Here is a 14,742-nt window from a genome sequence, read left to right as displayed (position 1 = left end):
CCATCCCATATCCCATCCCATCCCACATCCCATCATATATATCCCATCCCTGAATCCCATCCTATGTCCTATCCCATCCCATATCCCATTTCTTCCTGTATCCCACCTCCCACCCCATATCCTACCTTCGCATTCCACGTCCTACCTTCACATCCCATATCCCACCCCACCCTGTATCCCATCCCATATTCCATCTCATCCCACATCCCATCCCATAACCCATACCCCATCCTATCCCACTTCACATCCCACATCCTACCTTCACATCCCGTATCCTACCCCACCCTGTATGTCATCCCATATCCCATTTCATCCCATCCCACATCCCATATCCCATCCCATATCCCATCCACCCCATAGCCCACCCTACCCCACATCCAACCCCATTTCCCTCCCAACATCCCACCCCACACCCCACCCTGTACCCCACCTCTTCCCATACCCCACGTAGCAGGAGGGTTTGGGGGGGGAGCTCCCAGTGCCCCCAGTAAGGTCCTGCTCAGGCTGACCGTGAGCAACAGTGGGCGGGATTAGGCCCGAGGAGGAGAGCTGAACCCAAAAAGGTTTGTGTTGAACCCAAAAAGGGCCAAAATGAGAGAAAATCCAGGTGAAAGTGCTGCAATGCTCAGAGCCACGCTACGCCCCCATAGTGGGGTTTAGATTACCCAAACCTGCCTGAAATCCGGTCATGGCAAGGAATAGGCTGCCCCAAAGACCCCAAATCCTCCCTGCACAGTTACGGGAAGGGCTGGAAGCCCGAAGCACCCCAAATCCACCCGCTGTGCTCCCAGCAAGGGGCGGGTTACCCAAACCAGCCCCAAACCGCCCCACACCTGCTGGCTGCAGCCCTGGGGAGCTGCCCCCAGCTTTGGCTCCTCGTTAGCATGCGGGGAGCTAACGAAGGCACCCTGCTGACCCCATGGGGATGGTGAGGGAGGATCCATCCTACAAACTGCTTCTGGCTGCTGCCTATAGGAGGCTTTGGGGCACAGCCGCCCCTCTCCTTTCTCCCCACTCCCATCCCCGTCCCTGTCCCATCCCCAAATGCATTTTTATCCCCATCTCCATCCCTGACCCCACCCCAATCCCTGTCCCCAACCCCATCCCATGGAGGAGGCACTTTGGGGCCGGACAAAGGGGCCGAGCACAACCCCACAGCATCCCCAGGCTGTTTTTAGGGCTCTCCGCTCCTCGCTTTCTCCCCTCTGCATCCCCACCAGGACGTGAGGAGACGCTGCCCCATGGGAGAAGCCCCCCGGGGTGCTTCGCTCCCTCTTTTTTTTCTGATGGCAGAGGGGACAAAGACCCCATAAAGGGGGGAAAAAAAAAATCCGGCATCCCCGGGGCGAGCACGTGCCCCGCGCGGCGCCATTCCCTTTCCAGCACCCGCAGCGTCCGCAGCGCTGAATAATGCATCAGGGCCTGGGAAACAAAGAGGATGGGGAGACGTGGCCGGGCTTCCCCGCGGCAAAAACATCGCGGGGAGACCCCGCTGCGAGGGCAGCAGCCCCCCGGCACCTTGCCACGGGGAGCCAGGGCTCGCAGCGGGGCCGTCTTGGGGTTTGCTGCGGCATCATTGGGGCTGGAGGAAGGCAGGGGCTGGGGGTGAGAGGAAAAAAGGGAAAAAAGGGAAAAAAGGGAAAAAAAAGGGAAAAAGGGGAGAGAAACCCGCAGGCAGGGAGCTGGAGGGGGGAGCTGGGCTCTGCGGTGCAGGGAAAGAGCTGGCAGAGAACAAAAGGGGGAGAAGAAGGGAAGGAGCGGGGAGAGGGGCCGCTAATTGCAGGAGAAGAGGCAGCCGGAGCGAGGCGCGGCGGAGGGGGAGCGGGAGAAAAGCCTCACTTGAAAGAAAGCCAGGCCCGGGGAAGGAAAGATCGGCGATAAATAATTAAAGGAGATCAAACGAGGCAGGCAGCAGAACAAGGCCTAATTGCGAGGATTCACGCTGCGGGTCCAAAAAAATAAAATAAAATATAAAAAAAAATCGCTGCCAGCCTCCTCCCGACGCACGAGGGAGGGTGGCCGGGAGCGGCCCCGCCACGTGCTGCGGGCACGGCCACGGCCCCATCCCGCCCAGCCAAACCCGTGTGGTGCTCAGCAACCCCACACAGCCCAGCGAGGCAGCGGGGGGAGAGGAAAAAGCCGAGAAATGCTGCAAAAAAAAGAAAAAGTTGCGCAGAGAAAGGGCTCGGGCTCGGGGGCAGCCCGGCGGTGGCTGCGATGGGGACAGGGCGTCCCGGGGTGACCTTGGGGCGTTCGATCGCGGCTGGAGGCTCCCATCGATTTGGGGTGGACGTGCCACCGTCCCTTCCCCGCATCACAGCCCTTCCAACAGGGGCATCGCCCACCTCCCCGTGCCGCCGGGGTGCCCTCCGCCCCGGCAGGAGTCCCCCTGCACATTAATTGCACTGCCCTCACCCCGCCATCTGTTCCGGCAGCCGGGAAAAGAGCAGTCCCTTCGGTGGCCTTTATTAACAGGTTTCCCTGTAAATGCAAACAAACCCGCCCGTCTCGGCGCCGCGCTCCAAACCCGCTCCGAGGCGCCCAGGAGGGAAGGGAGAGCTCGGAGGCATTTGAGTAAATCGAGAGCGAACGTGGCCGTGGTGGATTAACGGTGCCCGTGGCCAGGCAAGGGAGCGAGGGGAAGGAGGAGGGGGAAGAGAGGCCTCTGCCAAGCTGGAGCCGCAGCTCGGGTGGTTTCTGATCCTCCTGACGATGCTCAAACCCTTTGGCGTCACCCTCTGGGCCCCTTTCCTCTCCCCTGTGATCTCCACGGGCTGAGGATGCTCTGCGTAAAGCAGCACCCAAACGCCTTCCCCTTGCTGTTTCCCTGCTTCTCCCAAATATCACCGAAATGCCAGGAGTGAGCCCTGCCCGAGGCAAGCTGCTGCTGCCATCTCCTGAGTGTCCCCGGGGAGAGGAGGCTCCAGGGGGCACAGCCACCACGCATGGGCTTAGGGCTGGATTTTCCCGAAGGATTACGGCTCCTTATGGGGATGGATATTGCACCAGCGCTCATTCTCCCCAATCTGCCTTTAAAACCCACCCGCTGTGCTCACCGTGAGGGTTTGAGATGCGTTGGAGACTGCAGGCTCCATCCCAGCAGGGTTCAGACAGGGACGGGTGCTGGCACCCCGCCCCGACACACGGTCCCGTTAAACAAACGTGTGCTTGGGGACCAAGAAGGGAAATGGGGAAAACTGTTTTCCCAGGAATAAACGCGGGTGAAGGCTGCCAGCCTGCACTCTGCCAACCTGAAGGCACCTGGGCACCAAGGGTGATGAAATAGCCAAGCCCTAAGCCTCACCATTTGCTTCTCTCCTCGTTTTATCCTCTTCTGTGCTTTGCCACATCGCCCTAATCCACACAAATGGATAAAACAGAAGAACGAGGTTGTTTCTCTGAGGATACCTGCGCATGGACCTTTCCACTTCGCCCAGGAGCATCCAGTTAGCTCCTGTTCCTCCAGGAACCTCTGCCAGGGTGCGCCCTGATTCCCTCCCCAGGGCTCAAACTGCACCCTGCATCAGAAGTCCCAAAACACTCCAGCCCTCGGAAATCTGCTCTAGCTGCTGCACATAAAGGAGCAGGACTGGAACAAGCACAGCTCACATCCATCCCTCCTGGTCCAAGGCAAGGCTTCCCCAGCAGCCTGGGCACGAGCAAGAGGAGCAGGCCACTCGCTCTGCAGAGGACAAACACCCTGATTAAATAACCCACCGCCTGCTCCTGGGTACAGAATTGCTGATGGCTCTGCAAGAGCCCCCTCCCAGCAGCCTGCGTTATTGCCAAGGCCACCACATGCTTCCCAGTCCTCAATTTGAACATTTTGAACAACCTTGAGGTCGCACGTGCAAGGCCTGTGCCACCCATCCTCTGTGTCCTTCGGCTGGGACATCCTCCCCTGCCCCCAGCGTGATCTTTAATTCTATTAATACCACCTAATAACCACTTTGTTCCAAGCCTGCTGAGTAATGAGTGCCGGCCCTTCCATTTCATTACTATTTCTGTAAGGAAACCAAGCTTTAACACATCGAGCTGCCGCAGACAGAGGCACAAGAGCTGGGCTTGCTGTCCTCTCTGCCTACATGTTCCACAGAGGGACAGAGCCAAGCGCTTCGTTGTCAGTCTTCAGCAGCGTGATAATTGTGTGATCCGTTTCAGGATGATGGGCTGGATCAAAATAAGAAAATAAATAAAAAATAAATAGTTCGAATAGCTCAGGAGAGTTAGAATACAAGAGGAAGGAGGAAATTAAGCCAGTTACCAAACAGTATCTCCTGCCTTTAGCTCTGTTCCCTAAGAGAACCTTCAACATCAGGTTGTCTCGCTCAAACCAGAGGTGCTGGGCTTTGGCATTTCCTCCAGCTCATCAAAACAGCGTCTGCTCAACTTAGAATTCAGCCTACGTGGATTAGAGCAATTCAAAGCAATAGGGTAAGCAGCCCACAGAGCATGGAGGAAGACTGAATTAATAGCTTCCTTCATTAAAGCTTACCTTCAAAGAAGTCGGTGATAGAACTTGTCATCACCGCTTTCGTGCAGACGTTTATTTTTATATGCACAAGGGGATGAATGTAAAAGAAATCTATGCAGATGCTAAATCAAGGCTTTTGTTCCTAACTAGAAAGAAGTCACTCTCAGCATTTTAATTATTTTCTTACAGCAGGACTGACGTTGCAACCGCTGTGCTCTTTCACTAACTCTTTAAAAGTCAACTTACGTAAGGGTTCCGGCAACACAATGTATCAGAGGCGATGCGCCGACCTGAAAAAACACCCCTGGGATCGCTCTGATCAGATACCCTCCTGCAAGCCTCTTCAACCTGTCCCGGTCCTGTTTGATCATCCCTGGTTTCCCAGCTGCTGTGCTGAACAAGCAGCCCGAGACAAAACCGAAGCAGCAGCACAGCTGCGAGCTCGGAGGAGCTGCAGCATAGCCAGGCAGCAGGACCAGGAAGGTGACGCAGGGAACATCCTTCCCAGATTACAGGTGGGGTGGCCACAAGCAATTGCTGTTGCAGCACTGAGTCTCTCTGGTTGGGTTTTCAGATAAAAACTTGCTTCAGGGGTGTGAAACGCCAACCTTGCCTTCAAAGGTAGCTTCTTTTGCAGCTTTCAGAGACCAGGGGAAGTATATAAGGAGGTCTGAGGACTGGTGGAAGCTTTGTAAACTGGCCACCTCCCCTGGCTCCATCACCTCTGTCCACAGAGCAGTGTTACCTAGTCAGATCTCATGATTTGGGGAAGAAATACGGGACTATTTTAAATACTAAATACAACTTTAAGCTTCCTTAACAACCCTGAAGTGCCCATCACTGTCAGGCTGCATTATCACCTCTCCTTCTGCAGAGAACAGCTGAGCCCCTTCCCTGGAATGTCTCTCACAAAATCCAGCAATTAGTTCACCCGTTTTAAGAGGCTGATTTCTGGTAACGCTTCAGAGACCTGCAGCTTCTACCTTCAGAAGACAGAAACAGGACAACTCCAGCTGGTACGCTGAAAAAAATGAGGCCATTTTATTGATGATTAGACTCTGCTTTGACAACAATCATTATACTGGTACAGACAGACTTCAGTCAAAACCTGAGCTTTGAACCCGAAGTTGTAAAGTGACATGATGCCTTAATAAATTAAGGAAGTTGGAATTCCTCCTCATCATCAACGCTTCACTTGAAGTTCTTCGCAAAATCTTCTCCTTTTTTAATAGAAGCCTTCAGCTCCGACATGGCCTCAGCAACCATCTTCTCTTCAAAGGGGGTGATCTTGCCGATACCCAGGTTCTTCTCAATGCCATTTTTCTGAGGGAAAGAGGATTTAAGGATTAACCATTCATTCAGTGACCTAGAGAGCAACTTAACAGCCCTGATTACTTACTGCCCAACTGAGATGGAGACCCAGCCTAGGACCTCTGACACTTTTACCGCCTGCAAACCTTGTGCTTCCTTGCAAGGCTGTGAGGCTTTTTGCTATTTGTAGTGACTTCTAGACCCTTCACAAACTTCTCATTCACTGTTCTCATTGGGGTGTGAAACTTGAAGCTAGCCCCTCGGCTCCTTCCAGGGGAGACTGATACCCACTGCTCCTTTGTGCCTTCTCCTGCCCTCAGAACCACCGTTCAGCTCTCCTCTGTTTACACCCTTCGTTTACCACTGGCTTGCAATCCGAAACTGCTTCGAGTTGCACTCCTGGGTTTCCAAAATCTCATGCCTGAATCCAAACGCTTCCCCCTTAATCCTCCTCTACATCCATTCCTTCACCTGCTACCACCCAAACCAACGTACACCATCCCTTGCATCCAGCAGCCATGTCACTGCTTTCACTCTGCCCACGGGGTTAGGATAACATTGCTTTTGGGACCTCTACTGAACTTGGAAGGAAATCTATTAATCCTAATTCACACAGTGCTTCCCCACATGCCTCCATTTCTGAGTAACTTCCTTGTAGCAGATCGAGCTGAGGAGACCAGATTGCTGACTCTCCTTAACCATGAGAAAGCTCTTCATAACTGGGCACCAACTTGGGGCACACACGACCTCTTAAGAAAGGTCTGAATCGCTGGTTACTCAGTGAGCTGCAGTCTGAGAGCAGATAAAAGCAGCAGCAAACATCCAAACATGGGATATGTGCTTACCTGCAATACCCAAATACCCAAGAACTCTTAAACATGTGTTCAGCTGTTATCTAGTACTCCTGTTATCCAGCACTGGGCTGAATTGAAATCACTGAGTAAAAAACACAAAATCTACAGACTGCATCAAGAACTGGTGTTTCTAAGCCCCACCACGTGAACCACATACTCCCAGCAGCAGAGGTGTAGAGAAGTAGGGGCTCTCTGTCTCTTCCGACCGCACAAAGGAGCATTCGATAACCCCTTCCTTTCCGTTCATGGCATCCACCAGGGAGAACACAAAGCGAGCTCCGGCGTAGGCCATAGACAAGGTAGCAGATCCTGTAAGAGTTGAACCATTTTTAGAACAGATCACATTTAAATTCAGTACTTGGTTTAGTATCAAAGGCTTCCACACTGTTATGCTTACAGAGCTGCAGCGTCACTGACTTCAAGCTCATAGACAGTTTGAGAAGGCAGAAGCCACCTGCTATGCAGTTCACCAGATTTACAGGAGGAAAGAGCTTAATTAGAGAAGATGATTTTCGAAGTCACACACGTTCAGGGATCCAGTACTGTTTGGTCTTCCCTACATACTGAGCTACTTCTAGTGCCACAGCTCAGGCAGTCACTGACGTGGGAGAGCAGCTAGGATTGCAATCAGCAGTTCCTATTTCTGCCTCGCAGTTGTAAATAAGATTAAACCAAAGAGGACTGCGTCCATTCAGCTGGACGACAAGAATTAGTTGGAAGCTGTAGCCAAGAACCAACCTGCTCCTGCTTTAGCCTTGACAACTTCAGTGCCAGCTTCTTGAATCCTCCCTGTAAGCTTTTCCAGCTGATCCTGGGGGAAGTCCACTTTTGGTGTGCACTGGATTAGAAAAAATGAATTAGCATTAAATACCAGCACCCCTCCAGCACGAGGCCACCCACGTGATACTTCTCCTACCACTACAGTCGTTACCAACAGTTCTCAGAGGGGAAAAATCAACTACCCCAGCTCCCAGATGGTGTGACAGACTGGCCAGCAGCTGCAGGCATTCACTAAGGCTTCTGGTTGTTGCAAGAACTCTAACAGCATGCTAGTCATGCCTAGTTTGCTCAGAGACAAACTGCAGCCTGATGGCAAAACCAGGGCTGGCCATGGTTACTTGCTACCATCTAGTCCTTTGCACTAGACAGGTGCCCTCCAAGCATGTAACAACCTTTAGGGGGGGGGGGGGGGAAACACCTTATAAATATTTGGGTCACTGTGGCATTATGGAAGTCTAGAGCCTTATGGAGGATCCCGTCTGCAAGAGGTATTTAAGAAGTCAGTGAACCTTCACACACAGCTAGCCAGGTCTGCTAAGCACAGCTGGGGCTGCCCTGACTGCCTCTAGCGAAAGCACCCGCTCAGCATTCAGCTTTATTCCCTAAGACCCTCCTTCTGTGAAGGGCACTTTATTCCTCGCTGAGAGCAGAGCTTTTTGCCCTTTCTCCATTGGCTGCTTTTGGCCATCTCTTCACGAAGCTACAGCCGGCTTTAGAGCTGCATTTCACTCTGGATTAGACACGTGAAGGGAGCCTCCCTCTGACAACCGGTCATTTCTGAAGCAATCTCCCCACACAAGATGAGCTGTGCCTCCTCGTTTCAACACTGGCTGTTGAAGGAGGGTTTCTAGTCCACCATGGCAAAAGCAGTTTAATTTTTCTGCTGTAGCAAAGCATTCATACCATACAACTGCCATCAAAAAAGTGACAAAAGAAAACACTGCCAAGATATCTGAACACCCACACTACCCCTCAGTTCTTATTCCAGAACTGCTCTAGGGAAAAAAAGAGTGCTGCTATTTAAGCCACCCAGAGGAGCTCAGATTTAGCTCTTTACCTTCGAGTAGCTTGCACTTCATCTCGGAATAAAATGAGCCACAGCCGAGACAGTCTTCCCTACTCTCGTATCTCAGCACGCCACATGCCATCACAAAGGCACTTCACATCAGCTGTAACTCACTGAGGAGGAACACCACGCAGCACAACGCCACACGCAACAGTTACGTGACTTACCTGAGAGATCAGAGGGATGATGGTCTTCCCTGCATGGCCACCGATGACTGGAACACTTACTCGAGCTGGATCTAAACCCTAGGGGAAACATGAAGTTTTCCAGATTCTGAGACACAGGAACGAGAGAACCATTTAAAGCCACTACACTTTTTCTTCCCTCTGTATCTGAACACATCCACAAACTCCCATGAAACATAGAGAAGTTTCAGAGGCAGCAACAGTCCATGGACAAAGCCAGATGTACACAGTCAGCTCCAGGTTATTCACTCTGACAACTTCAGGTAGTACAGAGCAACATTAATGCAAGATAAACAGCAGCAAAGATCCAAACCCCACCAGGGCTACTAAGAGCAGTGAAACTGCTGCATCTCCTGACACCCCACAGAATATCCTGCAACTGGCAGCACAGTATGACTTGGGAAGATATACTACAATTCAACCCCCTCCTCTGGTTGCACCAGCAGGGCTGAAAATGCCAAGAGAATTAAGGCAAACATGCAGCTCGCTCACAGGGGAGAGCTATGAAAGGAAAGGTCAAAGCCTCTCGAACTACATTTTGCAAGAAACCCTATCCCTGGGCTCCTCTAGAGAGTGGGAACAGGGAATCGTTGCTTCTAGCTCTAGCTCCACATAAAGCTGAGCTGCTTTAGCTCTGTGCAGGGATTTTAGAGGCATTTTTGGTAGATCTGATGACAGAAGCACACAGCACCCCTCTCTACGACGTACCTTTAGTTCAGCCACAAAGGTATTCGCTCTGACAATGTCCAGTGTTGTAACACCGAAGATTCTGTTGGGATTGTACACACCGTGCTTCTTGAAGACTTCTGAAGTTATTGGGATGGTTGAATTAACCTGCAAGCAAAAACAGGCAAACATTCATTAGAACCAGGCTAATAATGAAGCCAATTCATGAAGTGAACAGGCCAGTAACTAAACAGTGCATCTCCACGTCAGCTCTAGCCAATTACTTCAATTCCTAATAGGAAGAGCAATTTACAGTCAGGCCAAAACTAGCGCATTTTAAATAACCACTAAGGCAGTAACTTGTTCATTCATGTTACAAAGGCTCCTCCCTTCCTGAGCTGTTCTATTGCAGCTAACACAGCAGTATGTACTATTAACCACAGTCAAACAGAAGCTGAGATATCAAGCACTTTTATATCTAAGTTTAATCTGATTTTGATACAGCCCAAAAAAATGTGTTGATAGAGCCAGGCTTTTAGGTTTTCTTTCCCCTACAAGTACTTTATAGACCTTAAAGATACTGCTCCAAACTAACAGCAGTTCACAGATTACTCCAGTGTTCTCAGTTTGGATTTTCTTGTCTGCATTTTGAAGGTCTCCAGGAAACGCTTACCGGGTTAGAGATAATACAGATCATGGCTTCTGGACAGTGCTTCGCACAGGCAGTTGTCAAAGTAGCAACAATGCTAGCGTTGGTGTTGAACAGGTCATCGCGGGTCATACCTAGAACACACCCAGCAGAGTATTTTAAGTTACCCGCAGCCTATTCACTAAAGGGCAGGCTACCCAATCAGAGTGTCCTGCTCTGGACAGCGATATGCCAGCTTCAGCTCCTGGTTTCACGTATCAAGAGAAAGCTCCCCTGCTGCAATAAGGAACTGGCTCCAAAGGTAACCCACTGATAAAGGCTACCTGCCCTTTCAGACAGATCAGCGTTTTTCAGCAGCGACCGGCCCGGCTGCCAGCTATCAGGCTGCCCTTCAGCCAGAGGTGGTGCATCACCCTGCAGACCTGCATCAGTACCAGGGTGCTCAGCGCAGCCTAATGGCTTCTTGGGTGAACTCTCCTCCCCTCTGAAGTCACCTCCACAACTACAGCTCGAATGCTAACTGCTCTCTGCAAAATACTGCTAGATGCAGAAGTGGCAACCTCTGTTTCTGCTGCAGCATCCACTTTAACCATGAAAAGTACACAGTGAGGATGAAAAAGAAATTAAAGTCTAGGCTTTTGTAGCATTCCCAATAGGGTACTGAAAACAAGAGTGGAAATGGAACGAATCAGGGAGATGAGGAAGACTTAAGAGCATTCATTCGGAGATGCTCAGAGAAGTTACCACACAATTAACGCAGAACAAATGGATTATTATTATTCTGCTGAGAAAGGAAACAAAGAACCAGTTGTTGAACATGGTAATGCTCTGGGCAAGAAATCCTATGAGAGATTCAGGATCACTTGCAGTACGTCTTTGCTCCTCACCCTTATGCAGAAACCCCAGAAATCAGTGTTTGTCCCTGTTTTACAAGTGACAAAAGCTAACTGAGGTGCCTGACACCACACCAAGCTCTAGGGCAGCATCATTACCAGCCCACTCCCATCCCAACCAACAAGGGAAGTGCTGTGAAGCACCAGCCCCTTGAACAGAAGTACTGCAGCGACACAGCAGTGAAGCCCTGGAAGAACATACCTGGCTTTCTGGGGACTCCGGCAGGAATAACTACAACATCGCAGCCCTTCAGACATTCTGGCAACTGCTCAGGTCCCAGGAAGCCTGGAGTGGAAGGCATTCAGATGTTATGGTTTTGTAAGTATCTGACAGCTTGAAGTACAAAATTATACCTAAAGGCACCCAATCCTGATTTTAATTTACCCTTCAATTCAGACTCACACTGAGAAGCAAAGCAGTAAAGTTATGGGTGGACCCAATTTCATTTTTTATCTTCACTGTTTCACAATTCAAGGAGTAGGAGTGGTGGGAACCTCCATCTGTGTGAAAACAGGGCCTTCCCACCGCGTATACACAACATGCACTGTCCTAAAAGCTGGGCTGGGCACTACAGCCAGTGCTCACAGAATACAGAACCACAGAATGGTTTGTGTTGGAAGGGACATAAAAGATCACCCAGCTCCAGCCCCTGCTATGAGCAGGACACCTCCCACCAGCCCAGGCTGCCTCCAGCCCCATCCAGCCTGGCCTTGAGCACTGCCAGCGCTGGGGCAGCCACAGCTTCTCTGGGCAGCCTGGGCCAGGGCCTCACACCCTCTGAGTGAAGAATTTCCTCCTTAGATCTAATCTAAATCTCCCCTCTTTTAGTTTAAAGCCATTCCCCCTTGTCCTATCCCTACATTCCTGACAGAATCCCTCCCCAGCTGTCCCGCAGCCCCCTTTAGGCCCTGGCAGGCCGCTGTGAGGTCTCCCCAGAGCCTTCCCTTCTCCAGGCTGAGCACCCCCAGCTCCCTCAGCCTGGCTCTGTAGGAGAGGTGCTCCAGCCTCTGAGCATCCTCGTGGCCTCCTCTGGCCTTGCTCTAACAGCTCCGTGTTAGAGCTGGGGGCAGGTCTCAAAAGAGCAGAGCAGAGGGGGAAGAGACAGGCACACCCAAGTAAAATGTCACCTTTTAGTGACACACAGGTCATGGAGGCACCCAGAGAGCATCAGTCCATTTGTAGACAAAATTTCAAATCCAATGCTCATTTTTTTTTCCCCTCGAGATGACTTTACTGGATATTTCCTGCCAGTTATTATGAATTCCCCTCCAACAGCGCAACCAGGAGCTAGTCCCATCTCCACACACATCAATCCAATCAACGGAGCCCTAATTAGCCTTGCAGCAGGTTTAGGCTCCCACGAGGGGTGGCAGCAGCCCCACAAACCTTTGACGGTCGCCCTCGTCTCAATGTGGCTGAGGTCAGCTGCAACGCCGGGGGTGTGAGCAATGTCGTAGAGGCTGAGCCTGCTCACCAGCGGGCTGTTCTTCAGGAGGAGGGACAGCGGCTGCCCAATCCCTCCCGACGCCCCCAGCACTGCCACCTTGGCATTGTTCTGAGGAAAAAAACGAGAGAAAAGCACTGAGGAGATGTTTTCCTAGTGGCTGCAGAAGCGACCCCAGGGATTTCACCACGCTTTCTTTGCTTTTTGTTCTGTTTCCCAACTTCTTATCAAGCACTACGCAAATTGGATTGCCTAAGCACACAAAGGGATCATCGTAACACCTTCCCAAGGACTTCTGAGCTTCCCTGCTCGGACACATCAGCTACAGATGTTCTTTGGGATCTGCAGCTGAGGAAGGAGCAAGGCCAGGCAGAGCAACCAGAGGATCAGCTCTCCTCAGCTGCAGGCTTCTGAGAACATTAAGGGACCAAATCCCAGCTTTGGTCAAATGTGTGAAGTAAAATCAACCCTGCTGTGTTGCCCTGGTGAACCAATTTTACTCAAATGTGTTCTCTGGAAGAAAGTGATTTCTCTTGAAGACTCACTCCCATTGTGAAATTAGAGGAAAGCTCCTTTAAAAGAGAGAGGAACTGTAAAATGGGATGTTCTGACACACTCGGTGAGGACCACAGGCTCCTGCAGACAGAACGTGCTGACAGAATGATCAGTGACGTTCTGCATCACGTTGTCTCACCAGATAAAGCCCTAACTGCTTTAAGGCCCCACATGAACAGCTTAATTATTATGCTCTGACAACAAATAATCCGCCCAGAAGCTAATCAATTTCGGCTTAGCTCAACGTCCTTGCTACTGCAACAAATGCAATTTAGCAAAAAAAACTCTTTGAGGGAAAGCAAAGTCTAGCATTAATCAGTGCTGTGCCCCGTATTTATGGCTGGGCTGATGCCATTAAGTCAAAATTCATTGCAATTAAACACGACTCCTAATAATTACACAGTTCTCTCTTGTAGGGCATATCTTTATGGCTCCGATAGCCCTTCTGTCACATGGCACTGCAGAGCTGTCTCCTTTCCATGGCAGAGGTCTCCCCAGCTCCCCAGCACCCAGCCCTTCCTGCCCCCAGGAGCCCCAAATCAGAACATCCCCAGCTGGAAGGGGCCCGCAAGGACCTGCAGGTCCAACTCCTGGCTCTGCACAGCACCACCCAAAAATCAGACCATGCATCTGAGAGCGTTGTGTGAACTCTCCTTCAGCTCAGGGATACCACGTATTAAAGGTTTACTGCTAAAGCTGCAGCTGCCACCCTAGTTCTCAGCACACTGAGAGCTGGGGCACACACTGAGGAGGGGAAGGGAGCAGTGCAGAGCCTGGCACCTCTCCCCACACACCCTCACTGACAGGCTCACCCAGCGCTCAGACACTGAGCACCCACTGTGAGGGTGGCCAGCTGCAAGCTCCCCATCCGGGAGGCACACAGGGACAGCCCGCACTGTGCAGGGCCAGGCTGAGGCTCCCAGCTCCCTCACATCACCCGTGGGCTGAGCCCCACAACCTGCTCCCAGCTCCCTGTCCACCACCATTACCCCTGGGACAAGCCCCACCAGCTGCCCCCAGCTCCCTCACCACCACCACCACCCTAGACCAAACCTCACAACCTGCTCCCCATCACCCCTGGGCACCCCCCTGCCACCTCCCAGCCCTCCCCCATCCCCATCTCCACCCCAGCCGATCCCTACAACCTGCTCCCAGCCCCCTGCTCCCTCCCCATCACCCTCAGACACCCCCTGCCGCCTCCCCCTGACAGGACCCTGCTCCCCCATCACCCCCAGTCACCCCCCCACCACCTCCCCTGCTTGTACCCATCTCCCAGCTCCCCCCCATCACCTCCTCCTAGCCGGTTACACCTCCCAGCTCCCCCCCATCACCCCCACTCACCCCCCCACCACCTCCCCATCACCCCCAGCCCTCCCTCACCCCCTCCCCCTTGCCAGGACCACCTCCAGCTCCCTCTCCATCACCCCCCACCACCTCCCCTGCCTGTGCCCACCTCCCTGCCCCCCCCATCACCCCCATCACCCCCAGACCCCCCCCACCCCCCTTCCCCTCCCATCCCCACCTCCCCTGACAGGACCCAGCCCCCCCCACTAGGCCCATCTCCCCCTCCACCCCCCCCCACGCTTTCCCACCTCCCTCCCCGCTTCCCCCCGCTCCCCCCCGTCCCCCCCAGTTCCCCCTCATCCCTCCCCGTCCCCCCAGCACCCACGGGCCCGGAGGTGGCCAACCCTCGGCGCAGGGCGGCGGCGGCAGCGGCGGGGCGGGCGATGCGGGGCAGCATGGCGGCGGCGGCGGCGGCTGAGGCGACTCCAACGACCTCCACAGCGCCGCCTCTCGCGAGACTTCCGCCCCCTCCCGCCGCCAGCTCTCGCGAGACTTCCCCGCCCTCACCCCGCATCCACCC

The 14,742-nt window shown here is 52.7% G+C and overlaps 1 protein-coding gene across 1 annotated transcript; it reads right to left on the bottom strand.

The window, feature by feature from the left end:
- Positions 1–5,491: 5,491 nt before the first annotated feature.
- Positions 5,492–14,709, bottom strand: MDH2 (malate dehydrogenase 2). The gene is made up of 9 exons (XM_068655567.1): positions 14,548–14,709; positions 12,266–12,434; positions 11,081–11,164; positions 10,010–10,119; positions 9,379–9,504; positions 8,653–8,730; positions 7,378–7,477; positions 6,797–6,948; positions 5,492–5,797 (listed from the first exon to the last, which is right to left on the bottom strand). Exons 1-9 carry the CDS (start codon positions 14,617–14,619, stop codon positions 5,666–5,668), a joined length of 1,023 nt encoding a protein of 340 aa, XP_068511668.1. The 5' UTR covers positions 14,620–14,709; the 3' UTR covers positions 5,492–5,665.
- Positions 14,710–14,742: the final 33 nt, after the last annotated feature.

Source organism: Anas acuta, chromosome 19, assembly GCF_963932015.1.
Source record: "Anas acuta chromosome 19, bAnaAcu1.1, whole genome shotgun sequence".
Classification (NCBI taxonomy): domain Eukaryota; kingdom Metazoa; phylum Chordata; class Aves; order Anseriformes; family Anatidae; genus Anas; species Anas acuta.
This window is presented reverse-complemented; position numbering and strand designations above follow the sequence as displayed.